We start from the raw sequence: 14,882 nt of genomic DNA, 5'->3' as shown, positions 1-14,882 counted from the left end.
AACCTTTCCATGTTACATTAACCTTTCTACCTGGAGAAATGTAATTCTGACACTTTAATGATTAACCGATGGGACGTGTTGGATCTTACGATTTTCCTTCATCTACAGCCACGTTACTATACAGTATGTCAAGAACATTAAATACCATAGCAACATAGGTGACCCCACCACACATCTAACTTAAACCCCTTAAAACATATGTATAGTCAATTCCTGATGAGTGCCGATCAGATTGCACGTCACAATTTAAATATATAATTTTGAATATTGCACAGTTTACCCACCTTTCCTGACTCCCTCCTCCTTACAGAGACGTATCCAGGTCACGGCACCAATGTAATCAACTGTAATTTGAAGCAGTTCTATTTATCAGGAGTGGATGGTCGTCCAAAAATACAGTACATCCATCCATTACTCACACTGCACGATGAGCTCCATCTGGCTCACAGAGACCTATCTGGGTCACGGCACCAACGTAAACCAACCGTTTTTCAAACCAATTGCATTTCTCAGAAGTGTACTGTAAAAACACTGTACATCCAGAATACTCACACTGCACCGTGAGCTCCACCAGTGCTTCCCGGGGCTTGACGTTGAAGCCGTTGTACTGGCTGGTGGCGCAGCGGTAGGTTCCCGTCATCTCGCGGGACACATTCACGATGCGCAGTGCGCCGTCGTAGCTCTCTGTCTGAAGGCCGCCGTCGGGCATGGGCACCTCTTTGTCGGCCCTCGACCAGAGGATGATTGGCTTAGGCTTCCCGGAGACCAAGCACTGGAGTTCCACCGTGTCACCCTCCTGGACCACCAAGGGGGATTTGTCCCGCGGCACCGTTAATTCCGGGGGGACTGGTAGAGAAAGGGAGAGAGAAACTTCACATTACTTTCAGGGATGTTACTTTATCATGTGATATGTAACGTGCTGTTACTTTATCATGTGATATGTAACGTGATGTTACTTTATCATGTGATATGTAACGTGATGTTACTTTATCATGTGATATGTAACGTGATGTTACTTTACGTAACTTCACTTTATGGCAGTGGTTATCAAACTCTGATACAGGAGAGCTAGGTTTTATTTCAACCCAGCGTTAACACCTGATTCAACTAATCAATTAATCACCTAGACCTTGATTAGCTGAATCTGGTGGGCAATAACCAAAGCCGGCACACCCTGTAGTTCTCCAACCAAGATCAGGGTGTTGATAGACAGAATGAGTAGGAGTCAGATCTCCACTTTCTTCATCACAACCACCCTGTGGGAGGATGGGAGTGCTGTGCATTCTGACCATCCAACCCTCAGAACCACCTCCTCGCCCGTCCGTCCCCCCCCCCCCCCCCACCTCAAACAGTGCTTTGACTGTGACATCCTTGTTTGAATGTATCGTCTGGTGCTACACAAAAAGAAAAAGCTATGAATAGAAAATAGCTACAAATATGTAGTAGAGTGAGCGAACACGGAGCAGAGAGGCGAAGAGACAGGTCTCCTGGGCATTGCCAGGTCATTCATTTGGTGCATTTGGAGGGGTAGCTATCCCCCCTGAGCTTTCACCTCCTCTCAACCACAGCGGTTCTCTGCCAAAGGCATATACCATCATCCCAACCCGGTCCAATCATTCTGGACGGGCTTTACTTTGCTCTTAGCCCAAATGGATTTTAGTAATGCATGTTGGAGGTTGCTACTCTGCTCCATTGGATATAATATACTGGCCGTGACAATAAAGGCAAAACACAGGGACTAAAAATGGGAATGTGATTAACCACTCAAGACGGCTAGATAAGAAGGAAGGAGAGAGGGAGAGGGAAGAAGAGAGAGAGGGAAGGAGAGGAGGAGAGGGGGGAGGAGAGAGAGGGAAGGAGAGAGCGAGGGAAGAAGCGAGAGAGAGGGAAGAAGAGAGAGAGAGGGAAGGAGAGAGGAGAGAGAGGTAAGGAGGGAGAGGGAAGAAGAGAGGAGGGGGGAGGAGAGAGAGAGGGAAGGAGAGAGAGAGGGAGGAGAGAGAGGGAAGGAGAGAGAGGAGAGAGAGAGGGAAAGAGAGAGAGGAGAGAGACGAGAGAGAGGAGAGATAGAGAGGAGAGAGAGAGAGGGAAGGAGAGAGAGGAGAGGAGAGAGGGAAGGAGAGAGGGGAGAGGAGAGAGCGGGAAGGAGAGGAGAGGAGAGAGAGGGGGAAGGAGAGGAGAGGACAGAGAGGGGGAAGGAGAGAGAGGGAAGGAGAGAGAGAGGGAAGGAGAGAGAGAAGGAAGGAGGAACAGAGAGAAGTAGAGGAAGAGGGAAGGAGAGGAAAAGGGAAGGAGAGAGAGAGAGAGAGAGAGAGAAGGAGAGAGAGAGAGAGAGAGAAGGAGAGAGAGAGGAAAGGAGAGAGGAGGGAGAGAGTGAAGGAGAGGGAGAGGGAAGGCGAGAGGAGAGAGGAAGGGAAGGAGAGAGAGAGGGAAGGAGAGACAGAGGGAAGGAGAGACAGAGGGAAGGAGAGGGAGAGAGAAGGAGAGGGAGAGGGAAGGAGAGGGAGAGAGAAGGAGAGGGAGAGAGAAGGAGAGGGAGAGAGAGGGGGGAAGGAGAGAGGAGGGAGAGAGTGAAAGAGAGGGAGAGGGAAGGAGAGAGGAAGGGAAGGAGAGAGGGGAGAGAGAGGAAGGGAAGGAGAGAGAGAGGGAAGGAAGGAATAAAAGAACACACACCATCTGAGACCTTTCAGGGAGGGAAGTGTGTGTGTGTGTGTGTGTGTGTGTGTGTGTGTGTGTGTGTGTGTGTGTGTGTGTGTGTGTGTGTGTGTGTGTGTGTGTGCATGCATGTATGTATGTATGCATTTCCAGGTTGACTCACATTAGCATGTTCTACAAAGGCTCCCCACTGCAAATAGACTCAACTACAGTATTTCTGGGTTTGAATTGTTAATGTGTTGTAGCTACTCACCATGATCCTAATGGCCAGCACCTTCATGTTTATAAGTTCTCCCTTCCATTTCATTGTCAATTTACCAATCCTCCCTCCCACACGAGGATAATCATGCCAATGGAGCCCATCAAACATTTGATGCTCCGTTCCAGCTTTACAAACGTATTATCAGAAAAAAACACACCTAAATATCTTTCGTATCAGTTCGGACGCCAACAAACCAAAGGCAACATACAGAGGAAGGAGCTAATTAGGAGAAAATAACACAGGTGACCCTCGACTAGCAGGCTGTAAATAATCATTAGGTTTGGAAGTAGGAACGCGCCACAAACATTAGCCGCACATCCACATCAATTAGTGACTGATTTAGGCCTGGTTGAATGGACCGATCCCAATAACAATCTGGCCCGAAAACATTCCCATTAGAATGCAGACTTCACTGGAAATTCCATCCTTCTGCTGTACCATCCTTCCTATCAAAATACACATACTGTACTGTAGTTATGTAGTGTACTGAATATGAAGAGGGGTAGGGGAGTCCATCATCTCATCCTTCATAACCAATGAAAGATCTTGATGACTTTCCATATCCCTGTAACCTATGACCTTTAAACTATGACTTCCTGTAAATGGAATGACTTCCTGTACCTACTTCATGCTACTTAGACTTGTGACAAAGCCTCCCTAGCTCTGTGTAGTTAAAGAGGTTACTTCAGTCCACTGTGCCACACAGCTATTACAAAGACTAGAAGGACAACAGTAGAGTAGAGACCATTGCTCACCTGTGGTCGAAGAGATATTGACGTCGATGCTGATCTCGGGGATGCCGCCGTTCTTCAGCACTGCCACACAGGTGTAGGTGCCGAAGTCGGTGAACTTGAGGTCGATGATGTCCAGGTTGGTGGTGCCTGGCTGGACTTCCGGGTCAGTGTGGGTGATGACCATGCGCTCTGAGCTGCGCAGCGGCCGTCCATTCTTCAGCCAGCTGAACAGAAGCTCCTCTGGGGGCGTGGCCTCCACCTGGCATGAAATCTTAACCTCACGGCCAATCTGGATGTTGTCGTCGTTGTGGTACGGGTCGGGCGTGATCCAGAACCGCCCCTTCTTTAGCCCTGCAGAGAGAGAGAGAGAGAGAGAGAGAGAGAGAGGGAGAGGGAGAGAGGGGGGAGAGAGAGAGGGGAAGAGAGAGGAGAGAAAAGGGGAGAGGGAGAGGGGAAGAGAGAGGAGAGAAAAGGAGAGAGAGAGAGGGAGAGAGGAGAGAGAGAGGGAGAGAGAGAGAGAGAGAGGGGAGAAAGAGGGAGAGAGGGAGAGAGAGAAGGGGGGAGAGAGAGGGGAAGAGAGAGAGAGAGAGAGAGAGAGAGAGAGAGGGAGAGAGAGGGAGAGAGAAGGGGGAGAGAGAGAGGGGAAGAGAGAGGAGAGAAAATGAGAGAGAGGGAGAGAGAGAGAGAAGGGGGGAGAGAGAGAGGGGAAGAGGGAGGGAGAGAGAGAGAGGACAGAAAGGGAAAGAGAGGGAGGGAGAGAGACAGGGGAGAGAAAGAGAGAGAGAGGGGAGAGAAAGAGAGAGAGGGGAGAGAGAGAGAGAGAGAGAGAGGGGAGAGAAAGAGAGAAAGGGGAGAGAAAGAGAGAGAGGGGGGAGAAAAAGAGAGAGAGATCGTGACATCAGTGCTAATGCTAATAATTGGGGCCCAGAGTTTGTTTGTTTTATCCCCTTTAATATAATATATTATACAACAATGACTTACACTCTGCCTTTTATCTTAGTCACTGAAGGAAAATGTGTCTTTGCCTGTAATATAACATACTGTATAATATAACATATAATATATAACCAAGGGACCTTCCTGTATTGATATAGAAAACAATATGGCTGCCACCTGGGGGCACAAAAACATCCAGTTTCAAATAAAGATGGCTGAATGAATGAATGCTTATTCATTGCACACCTAAGCTAGCTAGGCATAATATTAGTGTCAGAAGTTGGATCCAAAGACAAGTCTCCCTTTAGTGATTTTTTTTTTTTACCACAGTGTTTTCCATAAACATATATTCTCCATTTACATCAGAGTTGAAATGCATCTTTGCAGGACAATAAAAGCATAAAGTTGCAAAAGTATTTTCAATATACTAGTTAATAGTAAATGTAAATAAAAAAAACTGAAATAGTAATGTAAATGTAAAAAACTGATATAGTAATGTAAATAAAAAAAACTGCTATAGTCATGTAAAAAACTGATATAGTAATGTAAATAAAAACAACTGAAATAGTAATGTAAATGTAAAAAACTGATATAGTAATGTAAATGTAAAAAACTGAAATAGTAATGTAAATGTAAAAAACTGAAATAGTAATGTAAATGTAAAAAACTGATATAGTAGTGTAAATGTAAAAAACTGATATAGTAATGTACATTTAAAAAACTGATATAGTAATGTAAATGTAAAAAACTGATATAGTAATGTAAGTAAAAAAAAACTGAAATAGTAATGTAAATGTAAAAAACTGATATAGTAATGTAAATGTAAAAAACTGATATAGTAATGTAAATGTAAAAAACTGATATAGTAATGTAAATGTAAAAAACTGAAATAGTAATGTACATGTAAAAAACTGATATAGTAATGTAAATGTAAAAAAAACTGATATAGTAATGTAAATGTAAAAAACTGATATAGTAATATAAATGTAAAAAACTGATATAGTAATGTAAATGTAAAAAACTGAAATAGTAATGTAAATGTAAAAAACTTATATAGTAATGTAAATGTAAAAAACTGAAATAGTAATGTAAATGTAAAAAACTGATATAGTAATGTAAATGTAAAAAACTGAAATAGCAATGTAAATGTAAAAAACTGAAATAGTAATGTAAATGTAAAAAACTGAAATAGTAATGTAAATGTAAAAAACTGATATAGTAATGTAAATGTAAAAAACTGCTATAGTAATGGAAATGTAAAAAACTGCTATAGTAATGTAAATGTAAAAAACTGATATAGTAATGTAAATGTAAAAAACTGATATAGTAATGTAAATGTAAAAAACTGATATAGTAATGTAAATGTAAAAAAACTGATATAGTAATGTAAATGTAAAAAACTGATATGGTAACGTAAATGTAAAAAACTGATATAGTAACGTAAATGTAAAAAACTGATAATGTAAAAAACTGATATAGTAATGTAAATGTAAAAAACGGATATAGTAATGTAAATGTAAAAAACTGATATAGTAATGTAAATGTAAAAAAACTGAAATAGTAATGTAAATTTAAAAAACTGATATAGTAATGTAAATGTAAAAAACTGATATAGTAATGTAAATGTAAAAACTGATATAGTAATGTTAATTTAAAAAACTGATATAGTAATGTAAATGTAAAAAACTGATATAGTAATGTAAATGTAAAAAACTGATATAGTAATGTAAATGTAAAAAACTGATATAGTAATGTAAATGTAAAAAACTGATATAGTAATGTAAATAAATATCAGATTTAGCCGGGGCCTCTCTTTCCCCTTTACACTTACTACCTGTTTGGCATCCAATACTATGAATCAGCGGTCTAATATTTATACCTTCAGTTTGAATTCAAATGTTTTGAGCATGCACCTTAAAAGGCAACAGCCATAATTGCAGTGAAATGTCAACCCCACCCACGTCCAACAGAAAAATATCTGTTTCCACATTATGAAAACAATGCCTATGACATAAAACATAAAACATGAACCACAACAGAAATCTCTCCAGTCTCTTGGCATCACAAAGAGTTGCTAACTACCCAGCACCTAAAAATAGCCCAGGCGTGTGCGTGAGTGAAGCATGGTATTGTTGTCACTATTAATCAAGATGAAAAGTAAATCCCTCCAAGACACGGACTTCAAGCCAACCGCAGCACCATGGGATCAAGCTAGTGAATGATGAATGTGAAGTCACTCACTCATACAGTACGGTTAGTGTAGTACTGAGTAACTACAGATGGGGTCATGATGTGAATCAGCCTGCTGCATTCAATGGTATTTACATTGGTAAGAAATGGAATCCACCTCGTGCTCCGATAGTTACGTAAGCCATTTTACTAACATGGAAGAAAACAAGTAAGGATATTTCACACTAAATTAAATTAGTCACATGTTTCGTACACAACAGGTGTATACTAACAGTGAAAGGCTTTCTTATGGGCCCTTCCCAACAATGCAGAGAGAGAAAAAATTTGAATAATCGAAAAAATAATAATCACCAGGAATAAATACACAATAAGTAACAATAACTCAGCCTGGTCTCATAGACTGGACGTAACATAGTACACGTAAATCGGGGACACACAAATTAGTACGATAAGTTATGTTCGGTATGGTTACATAAGACAGAAGAAGGTTACTTAAGGCAAAAATGAACGGAGGGTAGTTGGTCGGCTTATAACGTGAACGTCTAGCAACCCAAAGGTTGCGTGTTCGAATCTCATCACGGACAATTTAAGCATTTTATCTTATTAGCAACTTTGCAAATATTTACTACATTTGAGCTACTTTGCAACTACTACTAGAATGTTAGCTAACCCTTTCCCTAACCCTTTCCCTAACCTTAACCCTTTAACCTAAATCCTGACCTTAACCCTTAGCCTTAACCCTAATCCTAACCCCTAGCCTAGCTAGAGTTAGTTTATTGTCAGGATAAACAGCTCTGTTGAGATTACCAAATTAAAATTAAATTAAACCTAGGACTTGCCGTAACTTGACTCTCTACCTCACAAGTTACTTTCCTAGACTGTCTGTGTGAAGATTACTGTCTAACCTCGTTTCATGCCATCTCATAAGTAGTCATATAAAAGCTCTTTTGATAATGGCTGTATTCATGCGAGGGCATCAGATTCCCAATCTCACCTCAGAGGCTTTATGTGCTCATGCAAGGAGACTCCAGCCATTCAGGCTCAATTACGCTATTGATTAAGTTGCAAATTCTCCGATGAAAGGTGAGTCAAGCTGACCCACTGCAAGCATGCAGTGATCCGCCTGAGACACTGCTACGTTTTTACTGGGGGGGGGGGGGGGGGGGGGGGGCAGAGAGGGTATTATTTATACAGCTTCCCCCTAATGCTGTCACTTCGCTGCTCAGTTACATTTGCTGCCCTGCATGTAAATCAACATGTTAATCAGATCTTCATCAAATTTGTTCCTAAATCATTTATTTGGCTCGCATCCTATTTCCTTTAATGACTTGTAAATGAGGGCTGTGGGTGAGAGTGGAGTAATAGCTGGCCCAGGACCCTAGAGTGAAGACGGGGCCCAGTGGACACTGATGGGCTGACGGGGCCAGATGCAGAAGTTCTCTAGGGGAGAGAGAAAAGGAGAGGAAGAGAGAGCAGAGCAGAGGACGGGAGAGGAAGAGGATGGAGGGGAGAGGGCAGAGGGGAGAGGAAGAGGGAGGAGGGCAGAGGGCGGAGGGGAGAGGGCGGAGGGGAGAGGAAGAGGGCGGAGGGGAGAGGAAGAGGGCGGAGGGGAGAGGAAGAGGGCGGAGGGGAGTTTAAGAGGGCGGACGGGAGAGGAAGAGGGATAAAGGGAGAGGATGAGGGAGGAGGGGAGAGGAAGAAGGAGGAGGCGAGGAGAAGAGAAGAGAGGAGTGAAGAAGAGGGCGGAGGGGAAGGAGGGGAGAGAGGAAGAAAGGAAAGAAGAGGGTGAGGTGATGGGAAAGAGGAGAGGAGAGGAGAGAGATGATGGGAGGAGAAGGCAGAGAAAAGAGAGGAACAGAGCAGGGGAAAGGAGAGGACGGGAGGGGAGAAAAGGGGAGGAGAGGAAGAGCAGAGAAGGGATGGGTGGCGGGGAGAGCAGAGGAGAATGGATGGGTGGAGGGGAGATCAGAGGAGATCAGAGCAGAGGAAAAGGGATGGGAGGAGGGGAGATCAGAGGAGAATGGATGGGTGGAGGGGAGATCAGAGCAGAGGAAAAGGGATGGGAGGAGGGGAGATCAGAGGAGATGAGAGCAGAGGAAAAGGGATGGGTGGAGGGGAGATCAGAGGAGAAGGGATGGGTGGAGGGGAGATCAGAGGAAAAGGGATGGGTGGAGGGGAGATCAGAGGAAAAGGGATGGGTGGAGGGGAGATCAGAGGAGAATGGATGGGTGGAGGGGAGATCAGAGGAGAATGGATGGGTGGAGGGGAGATCAGAGGAAAAGGGATGGGTGGAGGGGAGATCAGAGGAGAGAGCATCAGAAACAGCGTGTCTATCTCTCCAAATGGTAATCACGGTCCCACAGTGCTTTCCTTCCTGCCACTGAAGCGCCTGCAGTGTACTCTGTGCTCATCAGGTATGAGTATAGGAGAGATGGAATGGCAGGGTTACACAATTCATTCAGTGGGAGAGATAATGTGTGTGACACAGGGATTGGCAGGCACGGCTTTAAAAAAGGGAATTCACAACATTCACTACCGTTCAAAAGTTTGGGGTCACTTAGAGATGTCCTTGTTTTTGAAAGAAAAGCAAATTTTTTTGTCCATTAAAATAACATCAAATTGATCCGAAATACAGTGTAGACATTGCTAATGAACAGTCCTGTGTTCCAATGGCACGTTGTGTTAGCTAATCCAAGTTTATCATTTTAAAGGGCTAATTGATCAATAGAAAACCCTTTTGTAATTATGTTAGTACAGCTGAAAACTGTTGTTCTGATTAAAGAAGCAATAATACTGGCCTTCTTTAGACTTGTTCAGTATCTGGAGCACCAGCATTGTGGGTTCGATTGCAGGCTCAAAATGGCCAAAAACAAATAACTTTCTTCTGAAACTTGTCAGCCTATTCTTGTTCTGAGAAATGAAGGATATTCCATTTGAGAAATAGCCAAGAAACTGAAGATCTCATACAATGCTGTGTACTAGTACTCCCTTTACAGAACAGCGCAAACTGGCACTAACCAGAATAGAAAGAGGAGTGGGAGGCCCCGGTACACAACTGAGGGAGAGGACAAGTACATTAAGAGTGTCTAGTTTGAGAAACAGACGCCTCACAAGTCATCAACTGGCAGCTTCATTAAATAGTACCCGCAAAACACCAGTCTCAACTTCAACAGTGAAGAGGCGACTCCGGGATGCTGTCCTTCTAGGCAGAGTTCCTCTGTCCAGTGTCTGTGTTCTTTTGCCCATCTTAATCTCTTCTTTATTATTATTAAATATATATATATTTTTTTTTTACATATTTTTTGGTTTGTTCTTGATACAACCCAATAGGTCGTTATCGATAAAACATCACAATAAGGTGCAGTGCGTTCGATTTTCCTGCTGGGGGGGCGAGAAGGTTCCTTCTCGAAATGCAACAATAAGATATAATAAAATAGAAGAATATGAACATAAAGTAAATGGCTCAGTAGAATAGAATAAACATTTTAGCATCAGTATAATAGAGGAAGGTACAATTTACAGAATTATTATTTACACGTGTATAAACGGGGGGCAGTGTATAAACTGGACAGCAATGTGAGTGTTAAATCACGATTGCTGCTGACAGACATGAATAGGCTACATTGATTGATGGACCATGATGGACCAAATCAAATTGGCTAGCTAGCTAATAACAGATCATGTCAATATGGCTAGTTAACAAGCTAACTTCCAGGGGATAAACTAGATGGCTAGTTAACAAGCTAACTTCCAGGGTATAAACTAGATGGCTAGTTAGCAAGCTAACTTCCAGGGGATAAACTAGATGGCTAGTTAACAAGCTAACTTCCAGGGGATAAACTAGATGGCTAGTTAACAAGCTAACTTCCAGGGGATAAACTAGATGGCTAGTTAGCAAGCTAATAACAGATCATGTCAATATGGCTAGTTAACAAGCTAACTTTCAAGGGATGAACTAGATGGCTACATTATCTTGCCATCTATAGTGGTGATGATGGTAGTCCAACAAACAACTTTACCAGAACGTGCCGATGTCAGGCTTTGTCCAAAAGCCTAATCTCTGATGAAGCAAGCTAAATGACACATGTTGTTAGCTTAGCTAGCTAACTAGCTACATGCCATATGGATAGGCTACCCTCACGGACTGTATCTGAAATGACATGATCAGTTGATGTTTACTGATCATGAAAGGCATGCAGTTACTTCCCGTATAACTCTGATGATAGAGCTAAACGTGGAACAATCTGAAATGTGTAGTTGTGACTCTGCTCTTTAAGAGGTGATGGTATTAAAACCAAATAGTTATAACATTCATTTAACAATCCCTGAAAAAACAGCACGCAGTTGTCAATGGTTTAAGTGGAGCTGGGGGAGGGGTCTTCGTGCCCCCCCCCCCCCCCCCCCCCCCCCCCAGCAGCCATATCGAACGGTCTGCACCATATTGTGACATTTTATAGATAACAACCTATTTGCCAGGAAATGCCCCATTGTGGAGAGAGAGTGAGAGAAATACAGTACAGAAACACTATTGACTTGAACCCCGCAAACATATGACATAACCAGAGAGCACTTTGACTGATCCTCCACCTGCTTTTAAATGAGGACAGTTTCTTCGATAGCAACCCACTCATCAATAACACCTGACTGACAGCCAGAGAAGACCATTGACGGGCGCCCTTTTCTGCTGAGGCAAACCCCAGCGCTGCCGCCAACCCAGGACTCACATCATAATAAGGAAGCTATGCCGTATAACTGGACTGTTTGCCCCCCCCCAAAAAAAAGAAACAAAATATATCTCAACTGCCTATTCTGTTTGCCTCATGGAGAAACAGACCAAGTGGAGATGATGTGTAAATAAATAAAACGTGAGTTTCATGGCAGTGTGCATGGTCAGCAACCCCAGCTCACCTCCAGTCTGGCTCTGCTTGCCTGCCTGCCCCCTCAACTGCTAAATAAGTTATAAACCACAGAGTCAGGTAAATTTCCTCCTGCACCGTCGTCTGCTGAACGCCTTTAATAGCACCGAAGTACTGAACGGCCCCCTCTCTCTCAAGATATATGATGCGTTTTGCAGTCCGGTTGTATTACGCTAGCTAAAGTTATTGATGATGTTGTCAGATCAACGTGTCATCATGGCTGAGGGATTACCTGACAGTTTACTCCAAACAGGATGCTGGATTTACAACATCCACCCTCCACTCTCGGAAACACTCAACAGTTTGTCTCTTTTTCACAGTGCAGGCATCTTTCAGTGACTGCCTCGTTTGTCTTTTTTCAGAGTATCAGTCCTTTCGTCTATTTTCTCGTTCTTTTTTTCAGAGTATCAGTACTTTCGTCTCCTCAGTCCTATTCACCAATACCAAGGAAACCAAAATGGCACACCTGAATCGCATTCTGTAACTATTATTATTAAACAACATCAGTAACTCTCCCACAATACAATCGTCCAATGTTTGTCTTTCCTGGTGTTTTCCCAGTGCACAATGACAGGTCACTACTGAAATGACCATTGAGGCCCAAACGTAAGTGGGCCCAGAGTAAAGTGGCAGGCAGGAGGACAGTGAGATTACTTGAAGTGCAATCCCCCTCTGCAGCTGTAATATTGCCTATTCAGTTGGGCCTATCCTCCATCCTTTCCTCACCCCCCCACCCCCCCACTCAAATGAGATTCTGCCATCTGTGCGTGGCAGCGGGGCAGTGTGGCAGAGCTTGTAAACGTCTCTCCATGTCACTGGAGGCTGGATATCTTATCTGGGAGAAGCAGTTTGAATGAACCACCCCTCTTCCATCAGAGCAGCTGCACAGAGCGTATCAAGGCTATTGTCTGAGCAGTTCTCTGTTATTTTTGTCATCCTTGAAAGCCGTGTAAAAAGAACTCTGATAAAGGATCAGGGAGACAGCTGTCTTCTATTCAACCATTATAACAAGAGTCTACAAAAATCGCAGAAAAACACGGCTGTGGTGACATTGTAATCTTCTTGGTTGGTGAATAACAACAACATGAGTTATGTCTGTCTGTCTTATGTTGACATATCATGGGGTTACACTGGCACACCAGTTGTGTGATGTAATGATCATGCAGTACGTTGAGCACTAATACAAAGTGTATCATATTTTAACAGTTACTAGACATCCCACTACAGTATTCAACATTGCTTGAGGTTTTTACAGACTAAGAGTCGCAATCTTGCCACAAAGAACCAAAACAATACTTAGAATGGAATGGATGGATGGGTTTTTCTTTGTAGGGAACCAAAAAATGCTGAGTGTGTGGTGTCAGTATTGCCTTTCCCTTTGTGTATTCTACCACCCTGGTCTCTAGCTGAGTAAAGCCTGACCTGGGTATTCTACCACCCTGGTCTCTAGCTGAGTAAAGCCTGACCTGGGCCTTCTACCACCCTGGTCTCTAGCTGAGTAAAGCCTGACCTGGGTCTTCTACCACCCTGGTCTCTAGCTGAGTAAAGCCTGACCTGGGTCTTCTACCACCCTGGTCTCTAGCTGAGTAAAGCCTGACCTCGGTCTTCTACCACCCTGGTCTCTAGCTGAGTAAAGCCTGACCTCGGTCTTCTACTACCCTGGTCTCTAGCTGAGTAAAGCCTGACCTGGGTCTTCTACCACCCTGGCGTGAGCTGAGTAAAGCCTGACCTCGGTCTTCTACTACCCTGGTCTCTAGCTGAGTAAAGCCTGACCTGGGTCTTCTACCACCCTGGCGTGAGCTGAGTAAAGCCTGACCTGGGTCTTCTACCACCCTGGCGTGAGCTGAGTCTCAACAGACTGATCTCCTGCCTTGGTAAAACATCTGACTCCCCTTAACTAACCACCGCTCCTTTCACACATGCACACACACACACACACACACACACACACACACACACACACACACACACCCCACACACACCCGCCACACACACCCCACCCCCCACACACACACACACACCCCACACCCACACCCACACCCACACACACACACACACACACACACACACACACACACACACACACACACACACACACTCTTCCTTCCCAATGCAAATGTGGAGCTTTCAGTTATCCGACTTAGTGTGCTGTCAGAGCCCAAGACTGACTCCACTGACTCCACAGACATTAATGGATCCCCTCTCAAAACCTGCAGCTTATATCCGTCCCGAGGTGCCAGCAGATTTCTGCACACAGACGATCCGCTTTGGAGAGGGCGTGACTGTGAAATAAGATGCTACAGCTGCAGCAGCAGTGGCCCCGGCAAGTTACAGGTTCATCTGAGCCTCACATGGAATGAAAATGACTTTTTTGGGGGGGGTCAGTTACCCACAATTCTGTTAGCTGGCTGTCTAGAAACGTTTCTTGATGACTGACAGACAGATGATTAAAGGCGCATGAAGCCAAATTAACTTCAGATCGTACTAATGACCGTACAAACATATTACCGTAAACCATTAACGCAGCGAGCCATGATAGATCACATATGGTCCAGCCCCGTTAGAATAGGACTCACAGCTTCTTCCTAGATGGAGTCTGAGTAGGTGCTTGTCCGAGGCAAGAGAAAGGGGTGGGTGGGTTTATAAACTAGATCGTTTGCTCTTCTCTGTCGAAAGACAAAGTCTTTCTAGTCCATTTGAGGAGGTAAAGTAGCATCACAAACATCCAAGAGTATATGACAGGAGCCTGGGTAAAAAAACATAATTACATAGGAATCAATAAAAGAGGCGTGCTGGTAGACATGGTGTCTTTTCCTTTTTCCCCGCAAAAAAAAGATCACTACAGGGAACACTACAGGGAACACTAGGAACACTACTGGGAACACTACAGGGAACACTACTGGGAACACTAGGAACACTACAGGGAACACTACTGGGAACACTACAGGGAACACTACAGGGAACACTACTGGGAACACTAGGAACACTACAGGGAACACTAGGAACACTACTGGGAACACTACAGGGAACACTACTGGGAACACTAGGAACACTACAGGGAACACTACTGGGAACACTACAGGGAACACTACAGGGAACACTACTGGGAACACTAGGAACACTACAGGGAACACTACTGGGAACACTACAGGGAACACTACTGGGAACACTACAGGGAACACTAGGAACACT

At 43.8% G+C, this 14,882-nt stretch overlaps 1 protein-coding gene across 1 annotated transcript in view; it reads right to left on the bottom strand.

The window, feature by feature from the left end:
- Positions 1-14,882, bottom strand: part of LOC110498192 (MAM domain-containing glycosylphosphatidylinositol anchor protein 2) — a 184,163-nt gene that overhangs the window by 82,551 nt on the left and 86,730 nt on the right. The window contains exons 7-8 of the mRNA XM_036955189.1: positions 3,670-3,999; positions 553-846 (exon numbers count right to left, since the gene is read on the bottom strand). Coding sequence (XP_036811084.1) covers positions 553-846; positions 3,670-3,999 — 624 coding nt within the window. The remainder of the gene's footprint in view (positions 1-552; positions 847-3,669; positions 4,000-14,882) is intronic.

The sequence above is a fragment of the Oncorhynchus mykiss genome, chromosome 19 (assembly GCF_013265735.2).
Source record: "Oncorhynchus mykiss isolate Arlee chromosome 19, USDA_OmykA_1.1, whole genome shotgun sequence".
Taxonomy (NCBI): domain Eukaryota; kingdom Metazoa; phylum Chordata; class Actinopteri; order Salmoniformes; family Salmonidae; genus Oncorhynchus; species Oncorhynchus mykiss.
Note: the sequence above shows the minus strand (reverse complement) of the source record. Positions and strands in the feature narration are given on the sequence as shown.